This window comes from Salvelinus fontinalis, chromosome 18, assembly GCF_029448725.1.
Source record: "Salvelinus fontinalis isolate EN_2023a chromosome 18, ASM2944872v1, whole genome shotgun sequence".
Lineage (NCBI taxonomy): Eukaryota > Metazoa > Chordata > Actinopteri > Salmoniformes > Salmonidae > Salvelinus > Salvelinus fontinalis.
In genome coordinates, this window is record NC_074682.1 from 61,842,702 (window position 1) to 61,862,295 (window position 19,594).

The 19,594-nt window shown below is 49.1% G+C and overlaps 1 protein-coding gene across 2 annotated transcripts in view; it reads right to left on the reverse strand.

Annotated features, from left to right (window-relative positions):
* LOC129815844 (constitutive coactivator of PPAR-gamma-like protein 1 homolog) overlaps positions 1-18,798 on the reverse strand; it is a 37,025-nt gene extending 18,227 nt beyond the window's left edge. The window contains exons 1-4 of one of the 2 annotated variants that reach the window (XM_055870004.1): positions 18,196-18,798; positions 13,110-13,287; positions 8,239-8,395; positions 2,436-2,553 (exon numbers count right to left, since the gene is read on the reverse strand). In XM_055870004.1, the coding sequence (XP_055725979.1) occupies positions 2,436-2,553; positions 8,239-8,395; positions 13,110-13,287; positions 18,196-18,360 (618 nt within the window). In that variant the 5' untranslated portion in view covers positions 18,361-18,798. The remainder of the gene's footprint in view (positions 1-2,435; positions 2,554-8,238; positions 8,396-13,109; positions 13,288-18,195) is intronic. The other variant, XM_055870005.1, reaches the window with a different exon arrangement.
* Between the last annotated feature and the right edge of the window lie 796 nt (positions 18,799-19,594).

The following is a 19,594-nucleotide window of genomic DNA, read 5'->3' on the forward strand; positions in this document are numbered from 1 at the left end:
GTCCATAGATACAGAACAACGACTGGGTCGAGTCCATAGGTACAGAACAACGACTGGGTCTAGTCCATAGATACAGAACAACGACTGGGTCGCGTCCATAGATACAGAACAACGACTGGGTCGCGTCCATAGATACAGAACAACGACTGGGTCGCGTCCATAGATACAGAACAACGACTGGGTCGCGTCCATAGATACAGAACAACGACCGGGTCGCGTCCATAGATACAGAACAACGACTGGGTCGCGTCCATAGATACAGATCAAAAAGACTGAACGACTGGGTCGCGTCCCATAGATACAGAACCAAAAGACTGAACGACTGGGTCGCGTCCATAGATACAGAACAACGACTGGGTCGAGTCCATAGATACAGAACAACGACTGGGTCGCGTCCATAGATACAGAACCAAAAGACTGAACGACTGGGTCGCGTCCATAGATACAGAACAACGACTGGGTCCATAGATACAGAACAACGACCGGGTCGCGTCCTCTAGCAACCGAACCGATAGAACGATCGACCAGTCGGCTTGGGTAGCAACCCTCGATTTGTTCCGGGACTATGTCTTGTGGAAGGATGAAATAGTATAAATAACTTGATCAAAATAACGTTTTGAATGAATATATACGTCAATCAGTATTTTAATATGTTGGTAACCCGTGGTATAATAGTGACAACGGCCTCGAAGACGGTGTTTGGAGGATATATCGTCACGTGCGACTTCGTTTCGGGCCTAACAACACCCCCGTGCCAATATATCGTCCCAAACCCCATCTTCGAGGGTACTATCACTTCATCAAACCATAGTATTTATTATTCCTGTTGAGTATAGCTTATATAATGTACCATTTGATGTGTAGCACTAGATAATCCCAGACAAGTTCTGTTATTGTGTCATTTCTCTGTAAATAACTGCTTAGTTCTGTATTGTGTACACTCAGTGGACAGTTTATTATGTAGACCCATCTAGTACCGGGTCAGACCCCGCTTTTCCTCTGGACCAGGCGATGTTTTTCCACTCCTCAAGTGTTGGTGATCACGTGTTCACTGGAGCTGCTTCTCCTAGCTGATAGGAGGGGAACCCGGTGTGGTTTAGGAGGGGAACCCGGTGTGGTTTAGGAGGGGAACCCGGTGCGGTTTAGGAGTGGAACCCGGTGCGGTTTAGGAGGGGAACCCGTGCGGTTTAGGAGGGGAACCCGGTGCGGTTTAGGAGGGGAACCCGGTGCGGTTTAGGAGTGGAACCCGGTGCGGTTTAGGAGTGGAACCCGGTGCGGTTTAGGAGTGGAACCCGGTGCGGTTTAGGAGGGGAACCCGGTGCGGTTTAGGAGGGGAACCCGGTGCGGTTTAGGAGTGGAACCCGGTGCGGTTTAGGAGGGGAACCCGGTGCGGTTTAGGAGTGGAACCCGGTGCGGTTTAGGAGGGGAACCCGGTGCGGTTTAGGAGGGGAACCCGGTGCGGTTTAGGAGGGGAACCCGGTGCGGTTTAGGAGGGGAACCCGGTGCGGTTTAGGAGGGGAACCCGGTGCGGTTTAGGAGTGGAACCCGGTGCGGTTTAGGAGTGGAACCCGGTGCGGTTTAGGAGTGGAACCCGGTGCGGTTTAGGAGGGGAACCCGGTGCGGTTTAGGAGTGGAACCCGGTGCGGTTTAGGAGGGGAACCCGGTGCGGTTTAGGAGTGGAACCCGGTGCGGTTTAGGAGTGGAACCCGGTGCGGTTTAGGAGTGGAACCCGGTGCGGTTTAGGAGGGGAACCCGGTGCGGTTTAGGAGGGGAACCCGGTGCGGTTTAGGAGGGGAACCCGGTGCGGTTTAGGAGTGGAACCCGGTGCGGTTTAGGAGGGGAACCCGGTGCGGTTTAGGAGTGGAACCCTGGTATGTCCCCTGTCCCACCTCGTATGTCCCCCGTCTCCCCTGCTATGTCCCCCGTCTCACCTGGTATGTCCCCCGTCTCACCTGGTATGTCCCCCGTCTCACCTGGTATGTCCCCCGTCTCACCTGGTATGTCCCCCGTCTCACCTGGTATGTCCCCCGTCTCACCTGGTATGTCCCCCGTCTCACCTGGTATGTCCCCCGTCTCACCTGGTATGTCCCCCGTCTCACCTGGTATGTCCCCCGTCTCACCTGGTATGTCCCCCGTCTCACCTGGTATGTCCCCCGTCTCACCTGGTATGTCCCCCGTCTCACCTGGTATGTCCCCCGTCTCACCTGCTATGTCCCCCGTCTCACCTGGTATGTACCCCGTCTCACCTGGTATGTCCCCCGTCTCACCTGGTATGTCCCCCGTCCCACCTGGTATGTCCCCCGTCTCACCTGCTATGTCCCCCGTCCCACCTGCTATGTCCCCTGTCCCACCTGGTATGTCCCGTGTCTCACCTGGTATGTCCCCCGTCCCACCTGGTAAGTCCCCTGTCCCCCATGGTATGTCCCGTGTCTCACCTGGTATGTCCCGTGTCCCACCTGGTATGTTCCCTGGCTCTTGAAGCCTCTGAGGGGGAATTTGGCTCCTCGACCGAAGGTCCTGATGACAGGAGTGGAGATCACACCCCGCAGACGCCTAGGGAGGAACACACAACCAGTTGAGAAACACACAACCAGTTGAGAAACACACAACCAGTTGAGAAGCACACAACCAGTTGAGAAGCACACAACCAGTTGAGAAACACACAACCAGTTGAGGAACACACAACCAGTTGAGAAGCACACAACCAGTTGAGAAGCACACAACCAGTTGAGAAGCACACAACCAGTTGAGAAACACACAACCAGTTGAGGAACACACAACCAGTTGAGGAACACACAACCAGTTGAGAAGCACACAACCAGTTGAGAAGCACACAACCAGTTGAGAAACACACAACCAGTTGAGGAACACACAACCAGTTGAGAAGCACACAACCAGTTGAGAAGCACACAACCAGTTGAGAAGCACACAACCAGTTGAGAAGCACACAACCAGTTGAGAAACACACAACCAGTTGAGAAACACACAACCAGTTGAGAAACACACAACCAGTTGAGAAGCACACAACCAGTTGAGAAGCACACAACCAGTTGAGAAACACACAACCAGTTGAGGAACACACAACCAGTTGAGAAGCACACAACCAGTTGAGAAACACACAACCAGTTGAGAAGCACACAACCAGTTGAGAAACACACAACCAGTTGAGAAACACACAACCAGTTGAGAAACACACAACCAGTTGAGAAGCACACAACCAGTTGAGAAGCACACAACCAGTTGAGAAGCACACAACCAGTTGAGAAACACACAACCAGTTGAGGAACACACAATCAGTTGAGGATATGGATCTCCATTAGTTCCTGCCAAGGCAGCAGCTACTCTTCCTGGGGTTTATTATGGATCCCCATTAGTTCCTGCCAAGGCAGCAGCTACTCTTCCTGGGGTTTATTATGGATCTCCATTAGTTCCTGCCAAGGCAGCAGCTACTCTTCCTGGGGTTTATTATGGATCCCCATTAGTTCCTGCCAAGGCAGCAGCTACTCTTCCTGGGGTTTATTATGGATCCCCATTAGTTCCTGCCAAGGCAGCAGCTACTCTTCCTGGGGTTTATTATGGATCCCCGTTAGTTCCTGCCAAGTCAGCAGCTACTCTTCCTGGGGTTTATTATGGATCCCCATTAGTTCCTGCCAAGGCAGCAGCTACTCTTCCTGGGGTTTATTATGGATCCCCATTAGTTCCTGCCAAGTCAGAAGCTACTCTTCCTGGGGTTTATTATGGATCCCCATTAGTTCCTGCCAAGTCAGAAGCTACTCTTCCTGGGGTTTATTATGGATCCCCATTAGTTCCTGCCAAGGCAGCAGCTACTCTTCCTGGGGTTTATTATGGATCCCCGTTAGTTCCTGCCAAGGCAGCAGCTTCTCTTCCTGGGGTTTATTATGGATCCCCATTAGTTCCTGCCAAGGCAGCAGCTACTCTTCCTGGGGTTTATTATGGATCCCCATTAGTTCCTGCCAAGGCAGCAGCTACTCTTCCTGGGGTTTATTATGGATCCCCATTAGTTCCTGCCAAGGCAGCAGCTACTCTTCCTGGGGTTTATTATGGATCCCCATTAGTTCCTGCCAAGGCAGCAGCTACTCTTCCTGGGGTTTATTATGGATCCCCATTAGTTCCTGCCAAGGCAGCAGCTTCTCTTCCTGGGGTTTATTATGGATCCCCATTAGTTCCTGCCAAGGCAGCAGCTACTCTTCCTGGGGTTTATTATGGATCCCCATTAGTTCCTGTCAAGGCAGCAGCTACTCTTCCTGGGGTTTATTATGGATCCCCATTAGTTCCTGCCAAGGCAGCAGCTTCTCTTCCTGGGGTTTATTATGGATCCCCATTAGTTCCTGCCAAGGCAGCGGCTACTCTTCCTGGGGTTTATTATGGATACCCATTAGTTTCTGTCAAGGCAGCGGCTACTCTTCCTGGGGTTTATTATGGATACCCATTAGTTCCTGCCAAGGCAGCAGCTTCTCTTCCTGGGGTTTATTATGGATCCCCATTAGTTCCTGCCAAGGCAGCAGCTACTCTTCCTGGGGTTTATTATGGATCCCCATTAGTTCCTGTCAAGGCAGCAGCTACTCTTCCTGGGGTTTATTATGGATCCCCATTAGTTCCTGTCAAGGCAGCAGCTACTCTTCCTGGGGTTTATTATGGATCCCCATTAGTTCCTGCCAAGGCAGCAGCTACTCTTCCTGGGGTTTATTATGGATCCCCATTAGTTCCTGTCAAGGCAGCAGCTACTCTTCCTGGGGTTTATTATGGATCCCCATTAGTTCCTGCCAAGGCAGCAGCTACTCTTCCTGGGGTTTATTATGGATCCCCATTAGTTCCTGCCAAGGCAGCAGCTACTCTTCCTGGGGTTTATTATGGATCCCCATTAGTTCCTGCCAAGGCAGCATCTACTCTTCCTGGGGTTTATTATGGATCCCCATTAGTTCCTGCCAAGGCAGCAGCTACTCTTCCTGGGGTTTATTATGGATCCCCATTAGTTCCTGTCAAGGCAGCAGCTACTCTTCCTGGGGTTTATTATGGACCCCCATTAGTTCCTGCCAAGGCAGCATCTACTCTTCCTGGGGTTTATTATGGATCCCCATTAGTTCCTGCCAAGGCAGCAGCTACTCTTCCTGGGGTTTATTATGGATCCCCATTAGTTCCTGGCAAGGCAGCATCTACTCTTCCTGGGGTTTATTATGGATCCCCATTAGTTCCTGCCAAGGCAGCAGCTACTCTTCCTGGGGTTTATTATGGATCCCCATTAGTTCCTGCCAAGGCAGCAGCTACTCTTCCTGGGGTTTATTATGGATCCCTATTAGTTCCTGCCAGGCAGCAGCTACTCTTCCTGGGGTTTATTATGGATCCCCATTAGTTCCTGCCAAGACAGCAGCTACTCTTCCTGGGGTTTATTATGGATCCTCATTAGTTCCTGTCAAGGCAGCAGCTACTCTTCCTGGAGTACGAACACATCAAGACCTTTATATTACATGTAAAATAAAAGATCAAACAGTACATCACCACATAATGTACAATACCTCCATACAACAATATTAGTGTGTAGAGTACGTGTGTGTATACGTGTGTCCGTTCCTGTGTGTGTGTGTGTGTGTGTGTGTGTGTGTGTGTGTGTGTGTGTGTCTGTACCGGTGGGTGTGTCTGTTCCTTTGTGTGTCTCTTCACAGTCCCCGCTGTTCCATAAGGTATATTTTTACCTGCTTTTTAAATCTGATTCTACTGCTGCATCAGTTACCTGATGTGGAATAGAGTTCCATGTAGTCATGGCTCTATGTAGTACTGTGCACCTCCCATAGTCTGTTCTGGACTTGGGGACTGTGAAGAGACCTCTGGTGGCATGTCTTGTTGAGTATGCATGTGTGTCTGAGCTGTGTGCTAGTAGTTTAGACAGACCTCTGGTGGCATGTCTTGTGGGGTATGCATGTGTGTCTGAGCTGTGTGTTAGTAGTTTAGACAGACCTCTGGTGACATGTCTTGTGGGGTATGTATGTGTGTCTGAGCTGTGTGTTAGTAGTTCAAACAGACCTCTGGTGACATGTCTTGTGGGGTATGTATGGGTGTCTGAGCTGTGTGTTAGTAGTTTAGACAGACCTCTGGTGGCATGTCTTGTGGGGTATGTATGTGTGTCTGAGCTGTGTGCTAGTAGTTTAGACAGACCTCTGGTGGCATGTCTTGTGGGGTATGTATGTGTGTCTGAGCTGTGTGTTAGTAGTTTAGACAGACCTCTGGTGGCATGTCTTGTGGGGTATGCATGTGTGTCTGAGCTGTGTGCTAGTAGTTTAGACAGACCTCTGGTGGCATGTCTTGTGGGGTATGCATGTGTGTCTGAGCTGTGTGCTAGTAGTTTAGACAGACCTCTGGTGGCATGTCTTGTGGGGTATGCATGTGTGTCTGAGCTGTGTGTTAGTAGTTCAAACAGACCTCTGGTGACATGTCTTGTGGGGTATGTATGTGTGTCTGAGCTGTGTGTTAGTAGTTTAGACAGACCTCTGGTGGCATGTCTTGTTGAGTATGCATGTGTGTCTGAGCTGTGTGCTAGTAGTTTAGACAGACCTCTGGTGGCATGTCTTGTGGGGTATGCATGTGTGTCTGAGCTAGTAGTTTAGACAGACAGCTTGTCAACATTCAGATTGTAAAGACCGTATGGCGCCGGACGAGGTGACTGCTGTTTTACAGGCTCCTATTGTTTTTTCGCGTTATTTGTAACTTATTTTGTACATAATGTTTCTGCCACCGTCTTTTACGACCGAAAAGAGCTTCTGGATATCAGGACAGCGATTACTCACCTCGTACCAGACATACATTTTTTCTTTAACGAGTCGGACGTAAAGGATTTTACTTCAGACACCCGACAAGGCCCAAATCCCTGTCGTTACCATGAAGAAGAGATGGAGATATCGGGGACGTAGGTCCGGGTCTCTCTCTCTCTCTCTCTCTCTGTCTCTCTCTGTCTCTCTCTGTCTCTCTCTGTCTCTCTCTGTCTCTCTCTGTCTCTCTCTGTCTCTCTCTCTCTCTCTCTCTCTCTCTCTCTCTCTCTCTCTCTCTGTCTCTCTCTGTCTCTCTCTGTCTCTCTCTGTCTCTCTCTCTCTCTCTCTCTCTCTCTCTCTGTCTCTCTCTGTCTCTCTCTGTCTCTCTCTGTCTCTCTCTCTCTGTCTCTCTCTGTCTCTCTCTGTCTCTCTCTCTCTCTCTCTCTCTCTCTCTCTCTCTCTCTCTCTCTCTCTCTCTCTCTCTCTCTCTGTAAGGATACGACAGCGGGTGTGTAACCTGCCTCTACCATCAGTCCTATTAGCCAACGTGCAATCATTGGAGAATAAACTGGATGAGCTCCGTTCGAGACTATCCTTCCAACGGGACATTAAAAACTGTAATATCTTATGTTTCACTGAGTCGTGGCTGAACGACGACATGGATATCATACAGCTGGCTGGTTTTAGGTCCATCGGCAGGATAGAACAGCTGCCTCTGGTAAGACAAGGGATGGTGGTCTGTGTCTATTTGTAAATAATAGCTGGTGCGCGCAATCAAATATTATTGAAGTCTCGAGGTTTTGCTCGCCTGAGGTAGAGTATCTCATGATAAGCTGTAGACCACACTATTTACCACCACAAACCGATGCTGGCACTAAGACAGCATAGAATGAGCTGTATTCCGCCATAAACAAACAGGAAAACGCTCATCCAGAGGCGGCGCTCCTAGTGGCCGGGGACTTTAATGCAGGCAAACATGAATCAGTTTTACCTCATTTCTACCAGCATGTTAAATCTGCAACAAGAGGAGAAAAAAAACTTAAACTCTAGACCTGTTTTACTCCACACACAGAGACGCTTACAGAGATCTCCCTCGCCCTCCATTTGTAAATCTGACCATAACTCTATCCTCCTGTGTAAGTGCTGTGCTTGTTGAAAGTCCTTCCCTATGCGCGTGCTGAAATTCTGTTGTCAGTTTGTTTACTGTTAAATAGCATTGTATTTGGTCAAACACCATTTTTTCCAGAAGTTTACTAAGGGTTGGTAACAGGCTGATTGATCGGTTATTTGAGCCAGTAAAGGGGGTTTTACTATTCTTGGGTAGCGGAATGACTTTAGCTTCCCTCAGTAACTGGAATAAGCAATTTCATTAAATGTGTCAAGTCTGTTTGCTTCTCATTACACACCACAGACCAACAAATACTCTTCACATCAACAACACAACAATCACTCCAAAACTTATTGTATGACCTCTTACCCTCTGTTTGGTCCGCCGACAGAGACCACCTGGATGGGGAAGCCTCGTCTGCCTCGGCCCCGTCTGATGCCAGCCCATTGGCCCACCACCGTGCCTGCTATCTCTAGCTTCCCGCCCTGGGTGGACATGCTTGGCAGGCCTGCAGACCACGGACCAACAGTAGGGGGACACACACACAGAGGTTGTGAAATAAAACTTCTAAGAAAGTTAAGAGCAACCTAACCTGAGTATAATACTGATCCGCCTTCATGGTGAATAAAACCTGTACATATACTATAAACATGCAACAATATCAAAGATTTTACTGAGTTACAGTTCATATAAGGAAATCAGTCCGTTAAAATACATAAATCTATGGATTTCACATGACTGGGTAGCCAGGGGTGCAGCCAGGGGTGCAGCCCAATTGGGAGCCAGGTCCAGCAAATCAGAATGAGTTTTTCCTCACAGAAGGTCTTTATTACAGACAGAAACACCTCCTCCTCAGTAACGACCACAAGGTGCACCTGTGTAATGATCATGCTGTCTAACCAGCTTCTTGATATGCCACACCTGTCAGGTAAATGCTCACTAACAGGGATGTAAACACATTTGTTCACAACATTTGAGAGAACAATACGTTTTTTGTGCGTATGGAACATTTCTGGGATCTTTTATTTCAGCTCATTAATCATGGAACCAACACTATATATGTAGCGTTTATTTTTGTTGTATATAATTGTTTTTCAGTATAATTTATAAATAGTAGTATCTACTACATCAAAACACTGACCAGGACGACCATAACACTACATCAAAACACTGACCAGGACGACCATAACGCTACATCAAAACACTGGCCAGGACGACCATAACACTACATCAAAACACTGGCCAGGACGACCATAACACTACATCAAAACACTGGCCAGGACGACCATAACACTACACACTGACCAGGACGACCATAACACTAAACACTGGCCAGGACGACCATAACACTAAACACTGACCAGGACGACCATAACGCTACATCAAAACACTGGCCAGGACGACCATAACACTACATCAAAACACTGGCCAGGACGACCATAACACTACATCAAAACACTGGCCAGGACGACCATAACACTAAACACTGGCCAGGACGACCATAACACTACATCAAAACACTGGCCAGGACGACCATAACACTACATCAAAACACTGGCCAGGACGACCATAACACTACACACTGACCAGGACGACCATAACACTAAACACTGGCCAGGACGACCATAACACTAAACACTGACCAGGACGACCATAACACTACATCAAAACACTGACCAGGACGACCATAACACTACATCAAAACACTGACCAGGACGACCATAACACTACATCAAAACACTGACCAGGACGACCATAACACTACATCAAAACACTGGCCAGGACGACCATAACACTACATCAAAACACTGGCCAGGACGACCATAACACTGCATCAAAACACTGGCCAGGACGACCATAACACTACATCAAAACACTGGCCAGGACGATCATAATACTACATTAAAACACTGGCCAGGACGACCATAACACTACATTAAAACACTGACCGGGAAGACCATAACACTAAACACTGACCAGGACGACCATAACACTACATCAAAACACTGGCCAGGACGACCATAACACTACATCAAAACACTGGCCAGGACGACCATAACACTAAACACTGGCCAGGACGACCATAACACTACATCAAAACACTGGCCAGGACGACCATAACACTACATCAAAACACTGGCCAGGACGACCATAACACTACATCAAAACACTGGCCAGGACGACCATAACACTAAACACTGGCCAGGACGACCATAACACTACATCAAAACACTGACCAGGACGACCATAACGCTAAACACTGGCCAGGACGACCATAACACTAAACACTGGCCAGGACGACCATAACACTAAACACTGACCAGGACGACCATAACGCTACATCAAAACACTGGCCAGGACGACCATAACACTACATCAAAACACTGGCCAGGACGACCATAACACTACATCAAAACACTGGCCAGGACGACCATAACACTACATCAAAACACTGGCCAGGACGACCATAACACTACATCAAAACACTGGCCAGGACGACCATAACACTACATCAAAACACTGGCCAGGACGACCATAACACTACATCAAAACACTGGCCAGGACGACCATAACACTACATCAAAACACTGGCCAGAACGACCATAACACTACATCAAAACACTGGCCAGGACGACCATAACACTACATCAAAACACTGACCAGGACGACCATAACGCTACATCAAAACACTGACCAGGACGACCATAACACTAAACACTGACCAGGACGACCATAACACTACATCAAAACACTGGCCAGGACGACCATAACACTACATCAAAACACTGGCCAGGACGACCATAACACTACATCAAAACACTGGCCAGGACGACCATAACACTACATCAAAACACTGGCCAGGACGACCATAACACTACATCAAAACACTGGCCAGGACGACCATAACACTACATCAAAACACTGGCCAGAACGACCATAACACTACATCAAAACACTGACCAGGACGACCATAACACTAAACACTGACCAGGACGACCATAACACTACATCAAAACACTGGCCAGGACGACCATAACACTACATCAAAACACTGACCAGGACGACCATAACACTACATCAAAACACTGGCCAGAACGACCATAACACTACATCAAAACACTGGCCAGGACGACCATAACACTACATCAAAACACTGGCCAGAACGACCATAACACTACATCAAAACACTGGCCAGGACGACCATAACACTACATCAAAACACTGGCCAGGACGACCATAACACTAAACACTGACCAGGACGACCATAACACTACATCAAAACACTGACCAGGACGACCATAACACTAAACACTGACCAGAACGACCATAACACTACATCAAAACACTGACCAGGACGACCATAATGCTACATCAAAACACTGACCAGGACGACCATAACACTACATCAAAACACTGGCCAGGACGACCATAACACTAAACACTGGCCAGGACGACCATAACACTACATCAAAACACTGACCAGGACGACCATAACACTACATCAAAACACTGACCAGGACGACCATAACACTACATCAAAACACTGGCCAGGACGACCATAACACTAAACACTGGCCAGGACGACCATAACACTAAACACTGACCAGGACGACCATAGCACTACATCAAAACACTGGCCAGGACGACCATAACACTACATCAAAACACTGGCCAGGACGACCATAACACTAAACACTGGCCAGGACGACCATAACACTACATCAAAACACTGACCAGGACGACCATAACACTACATCAAAACACTGGCCAGGACGACCATAACACTACATCAAAACACTGACCAGGACGACCATAACACTACATCAAAACACTGGCCAGGACGACCATAACACTACATCAAAACACTGACCAGGACGACCATAACACTACATCAAAACACTGACCAGGACGACCATAACACTACATCAAAACACTGACCAGGACGACCATAACACTAAACACTGGCCAGGACGACCATAACACTACATCAAAACACTGACCAGGACGACCATAACACTAAACACTGACCAGGACGACCATAACACAAAACACTGACCAGGACGACCATAACACTACATCAAAACACTGACCAGGACGACCATAACACTAAACACTGACCAGGACGACCATAACACTAAACACTGACCAGGACGACCATAACACTAAACACTGACCAGGACGACCATAACACAAAACACTGACCAGGACGACCATAACACTAAACACTGACCAGGACGACCATAACACTACATCAAAACACTGACCAGGACGACCATAACACTAAACACTGACCAGGACGACCATAACACTACATCAAAACACTGGCCAGGACGACCATAACACTAAACACTGACCAGGACGACCATAACACTAAACACTGACCAGGACGACCATAACACTACATCAAAACACTGACCAGGACGACCATAACACTACATCAAAACACTGGCCAGGACGACCATAACACTACATCAAAACACTGACCAGGACGACCATAACACTAAACACTGACCAGGACGACCATAACACTACATCAAAACACTGACCAGGACGACCATAACACTAAACACTGACCAGGACGACCATAACACTACATCAAAACACTGACCAGGACGACCATAACGCTAAACACTGGTGCTCCCCACGGTGGAGAGCCCTACATACTGGTCTCTATGTACAGTTGTGGCCAAAAGTTTGAGGAACAGTTTGGTGATGAACAATGCCTTTTCCAGCATGATGGAACACCTTGCCATAAGGCAAAAGTGATGACTAAGTGGCTCGGGGAACAAGACATCGATCTTTTGGGTCCATGGCCAGGAAACTCCGCAGACCTTAGTCCCATTGAGAACTTGTGGTCAATCCTCAAGAGGCGGGTGGACAAATAAAAACCCACAAATTCTGACAAACTCCAAGCATTGATTATGCAAGAATGGGCTGCCATCAGTCAGGATGTGGCCCAGAAGTTAATTGACAGCATGCCAGGGCAGATTGCAGAGGTCTTGAAAAAGAAGGGTCAACACTGAAAATATTGACTTCATGTAACTGTCAATTAAAACTTTTGACACTTATGAAATGCTTGTAATTATACTTCAGTATTTCATAGTAACATCTGACAAAAATATCTAAAGACACTGAAGCAGCAAACTTTGTGGAAATTAATTTTTGTGTCATTCTCAAAACTTTTGGCCACGACTGTACAGTACAATCTGTGAAAGTAGTATCAATGATTGGTCTCTTACGAGGCATGCCCATGCTCCTGCCCCTGCCCTGCAGCGGCATCATGTGGGGCGGGGGGTAGAAGGCTCCCCCTGGGGGATAGAAAGGCATGGCGTGGGGGTGGGGGGGGGGAGGTGGGGACAAGTTAAGCCCCTCCAGGATGCTCTGACGCATTTGCTTCACCTTGTTCACCTGATCCACCTGGGGACAGACAGAGGACACAGTGAGAGAGGGGGGGGGCAGACAGAGGACACAGAGAGAGAGGGGGGGGGACAGAGAGAGGACACAGAGAGAGAGAGGGGGGGGCAGACAGAGAACACAGTGAGAGGGGGGGGGACAGAGAGAGAACACAGAGAGAGAGGGGGGGACAGACAGAGGACACAGAGAGAGAGGGGGGGGGGCAGAGAGAGGACACAGAGAGAGAGAGCGGGGGGCAGACAGAGAACACAGTGAGAGAGGGGGGACAGACAGAGGGGGGGGGGCAGAGAGAGAGGGGGGACAGAGAGAGGGGGGGACAGAGAGAGAACACAGAGAGAGGGGGGACAGAGAGAGGGGGGGGACAGAGAGAGGACACAGAGAGAGAGAGGGGGGGACAGAGAGAGGACACAGAGAGAGAGAGGGGGGGACAGACAGAGGACACAGAGAGAGAGAGGGGGGGACAGACAGAGGACACAGAGAGAGAGGGGGGACAGACAGAGGACACAGAGAGAGAGAGGGGGGGGCAGAGAGAGGGGGGGACAGAGAGAGAGGGGGGACAGAGAGAGGGGGGACAGACAGAGAACACAGAGAGAGAGGGGGGGGCAGAGAGAGGGGGGACAGAGAGAGAGGGGGGACAGACAGAGAACACAGAGAGAGAGGGGGGGGCAGAGAGAGGGGGGACAGAGAGAGAGGGGGGACAGACAGAGAACACAGAGAGAGAGGGGGGGACAGAGAGAGGGGGGACAGACAGAGAACACAGAGAGAGGGGGGAGGCAGAGAGAGGGGGGACAGAGAAAGAGGGGGGACAGACAGAGAACACAGAGAGAGAGGGGGGGACAGAGAGAGGGGGGGAGGGACAGACAGAGAACACAGAGAGAGAGGGGGGGGCAGAGAGAGGGGGGACAGACAGAGAACACAGAGAGAGAGGGGGGGACAGATAGAGGGGGGGCAGAGAGAGGGGGGACAGACAGAGAACACAGAGAGAGAGAGGGGACAGAGAGAGGGGGGGACAGAGAGAGAGGGGGGGACAGACAGAGAACACAGAGAGAGGGGGGGACAGAGAGAGAGGGGGGGACAGACAGAGAACACAGAGAGAGGGGGGGACAGAGAGAGAGGGGGGGGACAGAGAGAGAGGGGGGGGACAGAGAGAGAACACAGAGAGAGAGGGGGGCCAGAGAGAGAACACAGAGAGAGAGGGGGGACAGAGAGAGGGGGGGGCAGAGAGAGGGGGGACAGACAGAGAACACAGTGAGAGAGGGGGGACAGAGAGAGGGGGGGGCAGAGAGAGGGGGGACAGACAGAGAACACAGTGAGAGAGGGGGGACAGAGAGAGAACACAGTGAGAGAGGGGGGGGCAGAGAGAGGGGGGACAGACAGAGAACACAGTGAGAGAGGGGGGACAGAGAGAGGGGGGGACAGAGAGAGGGGGGGGACAGACAGAGAACACAGAGAGAGAGAGGGGGGACAGACAGAGAACACAGAGAGAGAGAGGGGACAGAGAGAGAGGGGGGACAGAGAGAGAACACAGAGAGAGGGGGGACAGACAGAGAACACAGAGAGAGAGAGGGGGGACAGACAGAGAACACAGAGAGAGGGGGGGACAGAGAGAGGGGGGGGCAGAGAGAGGGGGGGGACAGAGAGAGAGGGGGGACAGAGAGAGGGGGGGACAGACAGAGAACACAGAGAGAGGGGGGGACAGAGAGAGAGGGGGGACAGAGAGAGGGGGGGGACAGAGAGAGGGGGGGGGACAGACAGAGAACACAGAGAGAGAGGGGGGACAGAGAGAGGGGGGGACAGAGAGAGGGGGGGGACAGACAGAGAACACAGAGAGAGAGGGGGGACAGAGAGAGGGTGGGGGACAGACAGAGAACACAGAGAGAGAGAGGGGGGACAGACAGAGAACACAGAGAGAGAGAGGGGACAGAGAGAAGGGGGGACAGAGAGAGGGGGGGACAGAGAGAGGGGGGGGACAGACAGAGAACACAAAGAGAGAGAGGGGGGACAGACAGAGAACACAGAGAGAGAGAGGGGACAGACAGAGAACACAGAGAGAGAGGGGGGGACAGAGAGAGGACACAGAGAGAGGACACAGAGAGAGAGGGGGGGACAGACAGAGAACACAAAGAGAGAGAGGGGGGACAGACAGAGAACACAGAGAGAGAGAGGGGACAGACAGAGAACACAGAGAGAGAGGGGGGGACAGAGAGAGGACACAGAGAGAGGACACAGAGAGAGAGGGGGGGACAGAGAGAGGACACAGAGAGAGAGGGGGGACAGAGAGAGAGAGGGGGGACAGATAGAGAGGGGGGACAGAGAGAGAGGGGGGACAGAGAGAGAGAGGGGGGACAGAGAGAGGACACAGAAAGAGGTGGATGATTGAAGTTAAGGGTTTATCAAAGCTCTCCTCAGGGATGCCTGAACTAACACACCTGACTCCAGTAGTTAAGGGCTTGAGAATAAATTGACAAGGTGAATCAGGTGTGCTCGTTCAGGAATAACTGCTGGTGTCCCCGAAGACGGTTTGAGAAAGATGTTCTATGCAACTCCAACACACAGTCATGATAAGTACTGGAAATGATGAGTTTACTGACTGGTCTAGGTTAAAGATTCTAGACTAGGACTGGTCTAGGTTAAAGATTCTAGACTAGGACTGGTCTAGGTTAAAGACTCTAGACTAGGACTGGTCTAGGTTAAAGATTCTAGACTAGGACTGGTCTAGGTTAAAGACTCTAGACTAGGACTGGTCTAGGTTAAAGACTCTAGACTAGGACTGGTCTAGGTTAAAGACTCTAGACTAGGACTGGTCTAGGTTAAAGACTCTAGACTAGAATAGGTCTAGGTTAAAGACTCTAGACTAGACTAGGACGGGTCTAGGTTAAAGACTCTAGACTAGACTAGGACTGGTCTAGGTTAAAGACTCTAGACTAGGACTGGTCTAGGTTAAAGACTCTAGACTAGGACTGGTCTAGGTTAAAGACTCTAGACTAGGACTGGTCTAGGTTAAAGACTCTAGACTAGAATAGGTCTAGGTTAAAGACTCTAGACTAGGACTGGTCTAGGTTAAAGACTCTAGACTAGAATAGGTCTAGGTTAAAGATTCTAGACTAGGACTGGTCTAGGTTAAAGACTAGACTAGACTAGGACTAGGTTAAAGACTCTAAACTAGACTAGGACTGGTCTAGGTTAAAGACTCTAGACTAGACTAGGACTGGTCTAGGTTAAAGACTCTAGACTAGAAAAGGACTAGGTTAAAGACTCTAGACTAGGACTGGTCTAGATTAAAGATTCTAGACTAGGACTGGTCTAGGTTAAAGACTCTAGACTAGGACTGGTCTAGATTAAAGACTCTAGACTAGGATTGGTCTAGGTTAAAGACTCTAGACTAGGATTGGTCTAGGTTAAAGATTCTAGACTAGGACTGGTCTAGGTTAAAGACTCTAGACTAGGACTGGTCTAGGTTAAAGACTCTAGACTAGGACTGGTCTAGGTTAAAGACTCTAGACTAGGACTGGTCTAGGTTAAAGACTCTAGACTAGGACTGGTCTAGGTTAAAGACTCTAGACTAGGACTGGTCTAGGTTAAAGACTCTAGACTAGAATAGGTCTAGGTTAAAGACTCTAGACTAGACTAGACTAGGACTAGGTTAAAGACTCTAGACTAGACTAGACTAGGACTAGGTTAAAGACTCCAGACTAGAATAGGACTAGGTTAAAGACTCTAGACTAGACTAGGACTGGTCTAGGTTAAAGACTCTAGACTAGACTAGGACTGGTCTAGGTTAAAGACTCTAGACTAGGACTGGTCTAGGTCAAAGACTCTAGACTAGGACTGGTCTAGGTCAAAGACTCTAGACTAGGACTGGTCTAGGTTAAAGACTCTAGAATAGGACTGGTCTAGGTTAAAGACTCTAGACTAGACTAGGACTGGTCTAGGTTAAAGACTCTAGACTAGGACTGGTCTAGGTTAAAGACTATAAACTAGACTAGGACTGGTCTAGGTTAAAGACTCTAGACTAGGACTGGTCTAGGTTAAAGACTCTAGACTAGGACTAGGTTAAAGACTCTAGACTAGGACTGGTCTAGGTTAAAGACTCTAGACTAGGATAGGTTAAAGACTCTAGACTAGGACTGGTCTAGGTTAAAGACTCTAGACTAGGACTGGTATAGGTTAAAGACTCTAGACTAGGACTGGACTAGGTTAAAGACTCTAGACTAGGACTAGGTTAAAGACTCTAGACTAGGACTAGGTTAAAGACTCTAGACTAGGACTGGTCTAGGTTAAAGACTCTAGACTAGGACTGGTCTAGGTTAAAGACTCTAGACTAGGACTGGTCTAGGTTAAAGACTCTAGACTAGGACTGGTCTAGGTTAAAGACTCTAGACTAGGACTGGTCTAGGTTAAAGACTCTAGACTAGGACTAGGTTACAGACTCTAGACTAGGACTGGTCTAGGTTAAAGACTCCAGACTAGGACTGGTCTAGGTTAAAGACTCTAGACTAGGACTGGTCTAGGTTAAAGACTCTAGACTAGGACTGGTCTAGGTTAAAGACTCTAGACTAGGACTGGTCTAGGTTAAAGACTCTAGACTAGGACTGGTCTAGGTTAAAGACTCTAGACTAGGACTGGTCTAGGTTAAAGACTCTAGACTAGGACTGGTCTAGGTCAAAGACTCTAGACTAGGACTGGTCTAGGTTAAAGACTCTAGACTAGGACTGGTCTAGGTTAAAGACTCTAGACTAGGACTGGTCTAGGTTAAAGACTCTAGACTAGGACTGGTCTAGGTTAAAGACTCTAGACTAGGACTAGGTTACAGACTCTAGACTAGGACTGGTCTAGGTTAAAGACTCTAGACTAGGACTGGACTAGGTTAAAGACTCTAGACTAGGACCAGGTGTGTCTCTGTGTAGATACCTGACCATCACAGAGGTCGATGAGCGGGGCCTTGTCCCGAATGGCCCGGATCAGTTTGCTCTGCAGCAGCTTGCCATCAAAGTACATCCACGGGCAGCAGTGCTCCCAGGGGATTGGCTGGCCACACGCGTCGTTGGCCAATAAGGCCATGTCCACGCCGCTCATGAACAGAGCAGCCAGCTGAACACCACGGGGGTCGAGGTTATCAATCTACAGGGAGAGACAAGTCAGAGAACAACTCACAGACATAGTGTTGCAGAATTCTGGAAACTTCCACAAAAATACACCGGTTTTACAGAAATCCTGATTGGAAGTTTCCTGTTTCCTGTTATCAGGAGAGAATAAGCAAGAAATGGAGGAGAAATCCTGGGAATAAGGGAAAGTTACCGGGAATAAGGGAAAGTTACCGGGAATAAGGGAAAGTTACCGGGAATAAGGGAAAGTTACCGGGAATAAGGGAAAGTTACCGGGAATAAGGGAAAGTTACCGGAACTATTCCTAGGGATCTCAGATACACTGTAACCCTCCACTACAGTAGTAACCCTCCACTACAGTAGTAACCCCCCACTACAGTAGTAACCCTCCACTACAGTAGTAACCCTCCACTACAGTAGTAACCCCCCACTACAGTAGTAACCCCCCACTACAGTAGTAACCCTCCACTACCCCCCACTACAGTAGTAACCCTCCACTACAGTAGTAACCCTCCACTACAGTAGTAACCCTCCACTACAGTAGTAACCCTCCACTACAGTAGTAACCCTCCACTACAGTAGTAACCCTCCACTACAGTAGTAACCCTCCACTACAGTAGTAACCCTCCACTACAGTAGTAACCCTCCACTACAGTAGTAACCCCCCACTACAGTAGTAACCCCCCACTACAGTAGTAACCCTCCACTACAGTAGTAACCCTCCACTACAGTAGAAACCCTCCACTACAGTAGTAACCCCCCACTACAGTAGTAACCCTCCACTACAGTAGTAACCCCCCACTACAGTAGTAACCCTCCACTACAGTAGTAACCCTCCACTACAGTAGTAACCCTCCACTACAGTAGTAACCCTCCACTACAGTAGTAACCCTCCACTACAGTAGTAACCCCCCACTACAGTAGTAACCCTCCACTACAGTAGTAACCCTCCACTACCCCCCACTACAGTAGTAACCCCCCACTGCAGTAGTAACCCTCCACTACAGTAGTAACCCTCCACTACAGTAGTAACCCCCCACTACAGTAGTAACCCCCCACTACAGTAGTAACCCTCCACTACAGTAGTAACCCCCCACTACAGTAGTAACCCCCCACTACAGTAGTAACCCCCCACTACAGTAGTAACCCTCCACTACAGTAGTAACCCTCCACTACAGTAGTAACCCTGCACTACAGTAGTAACC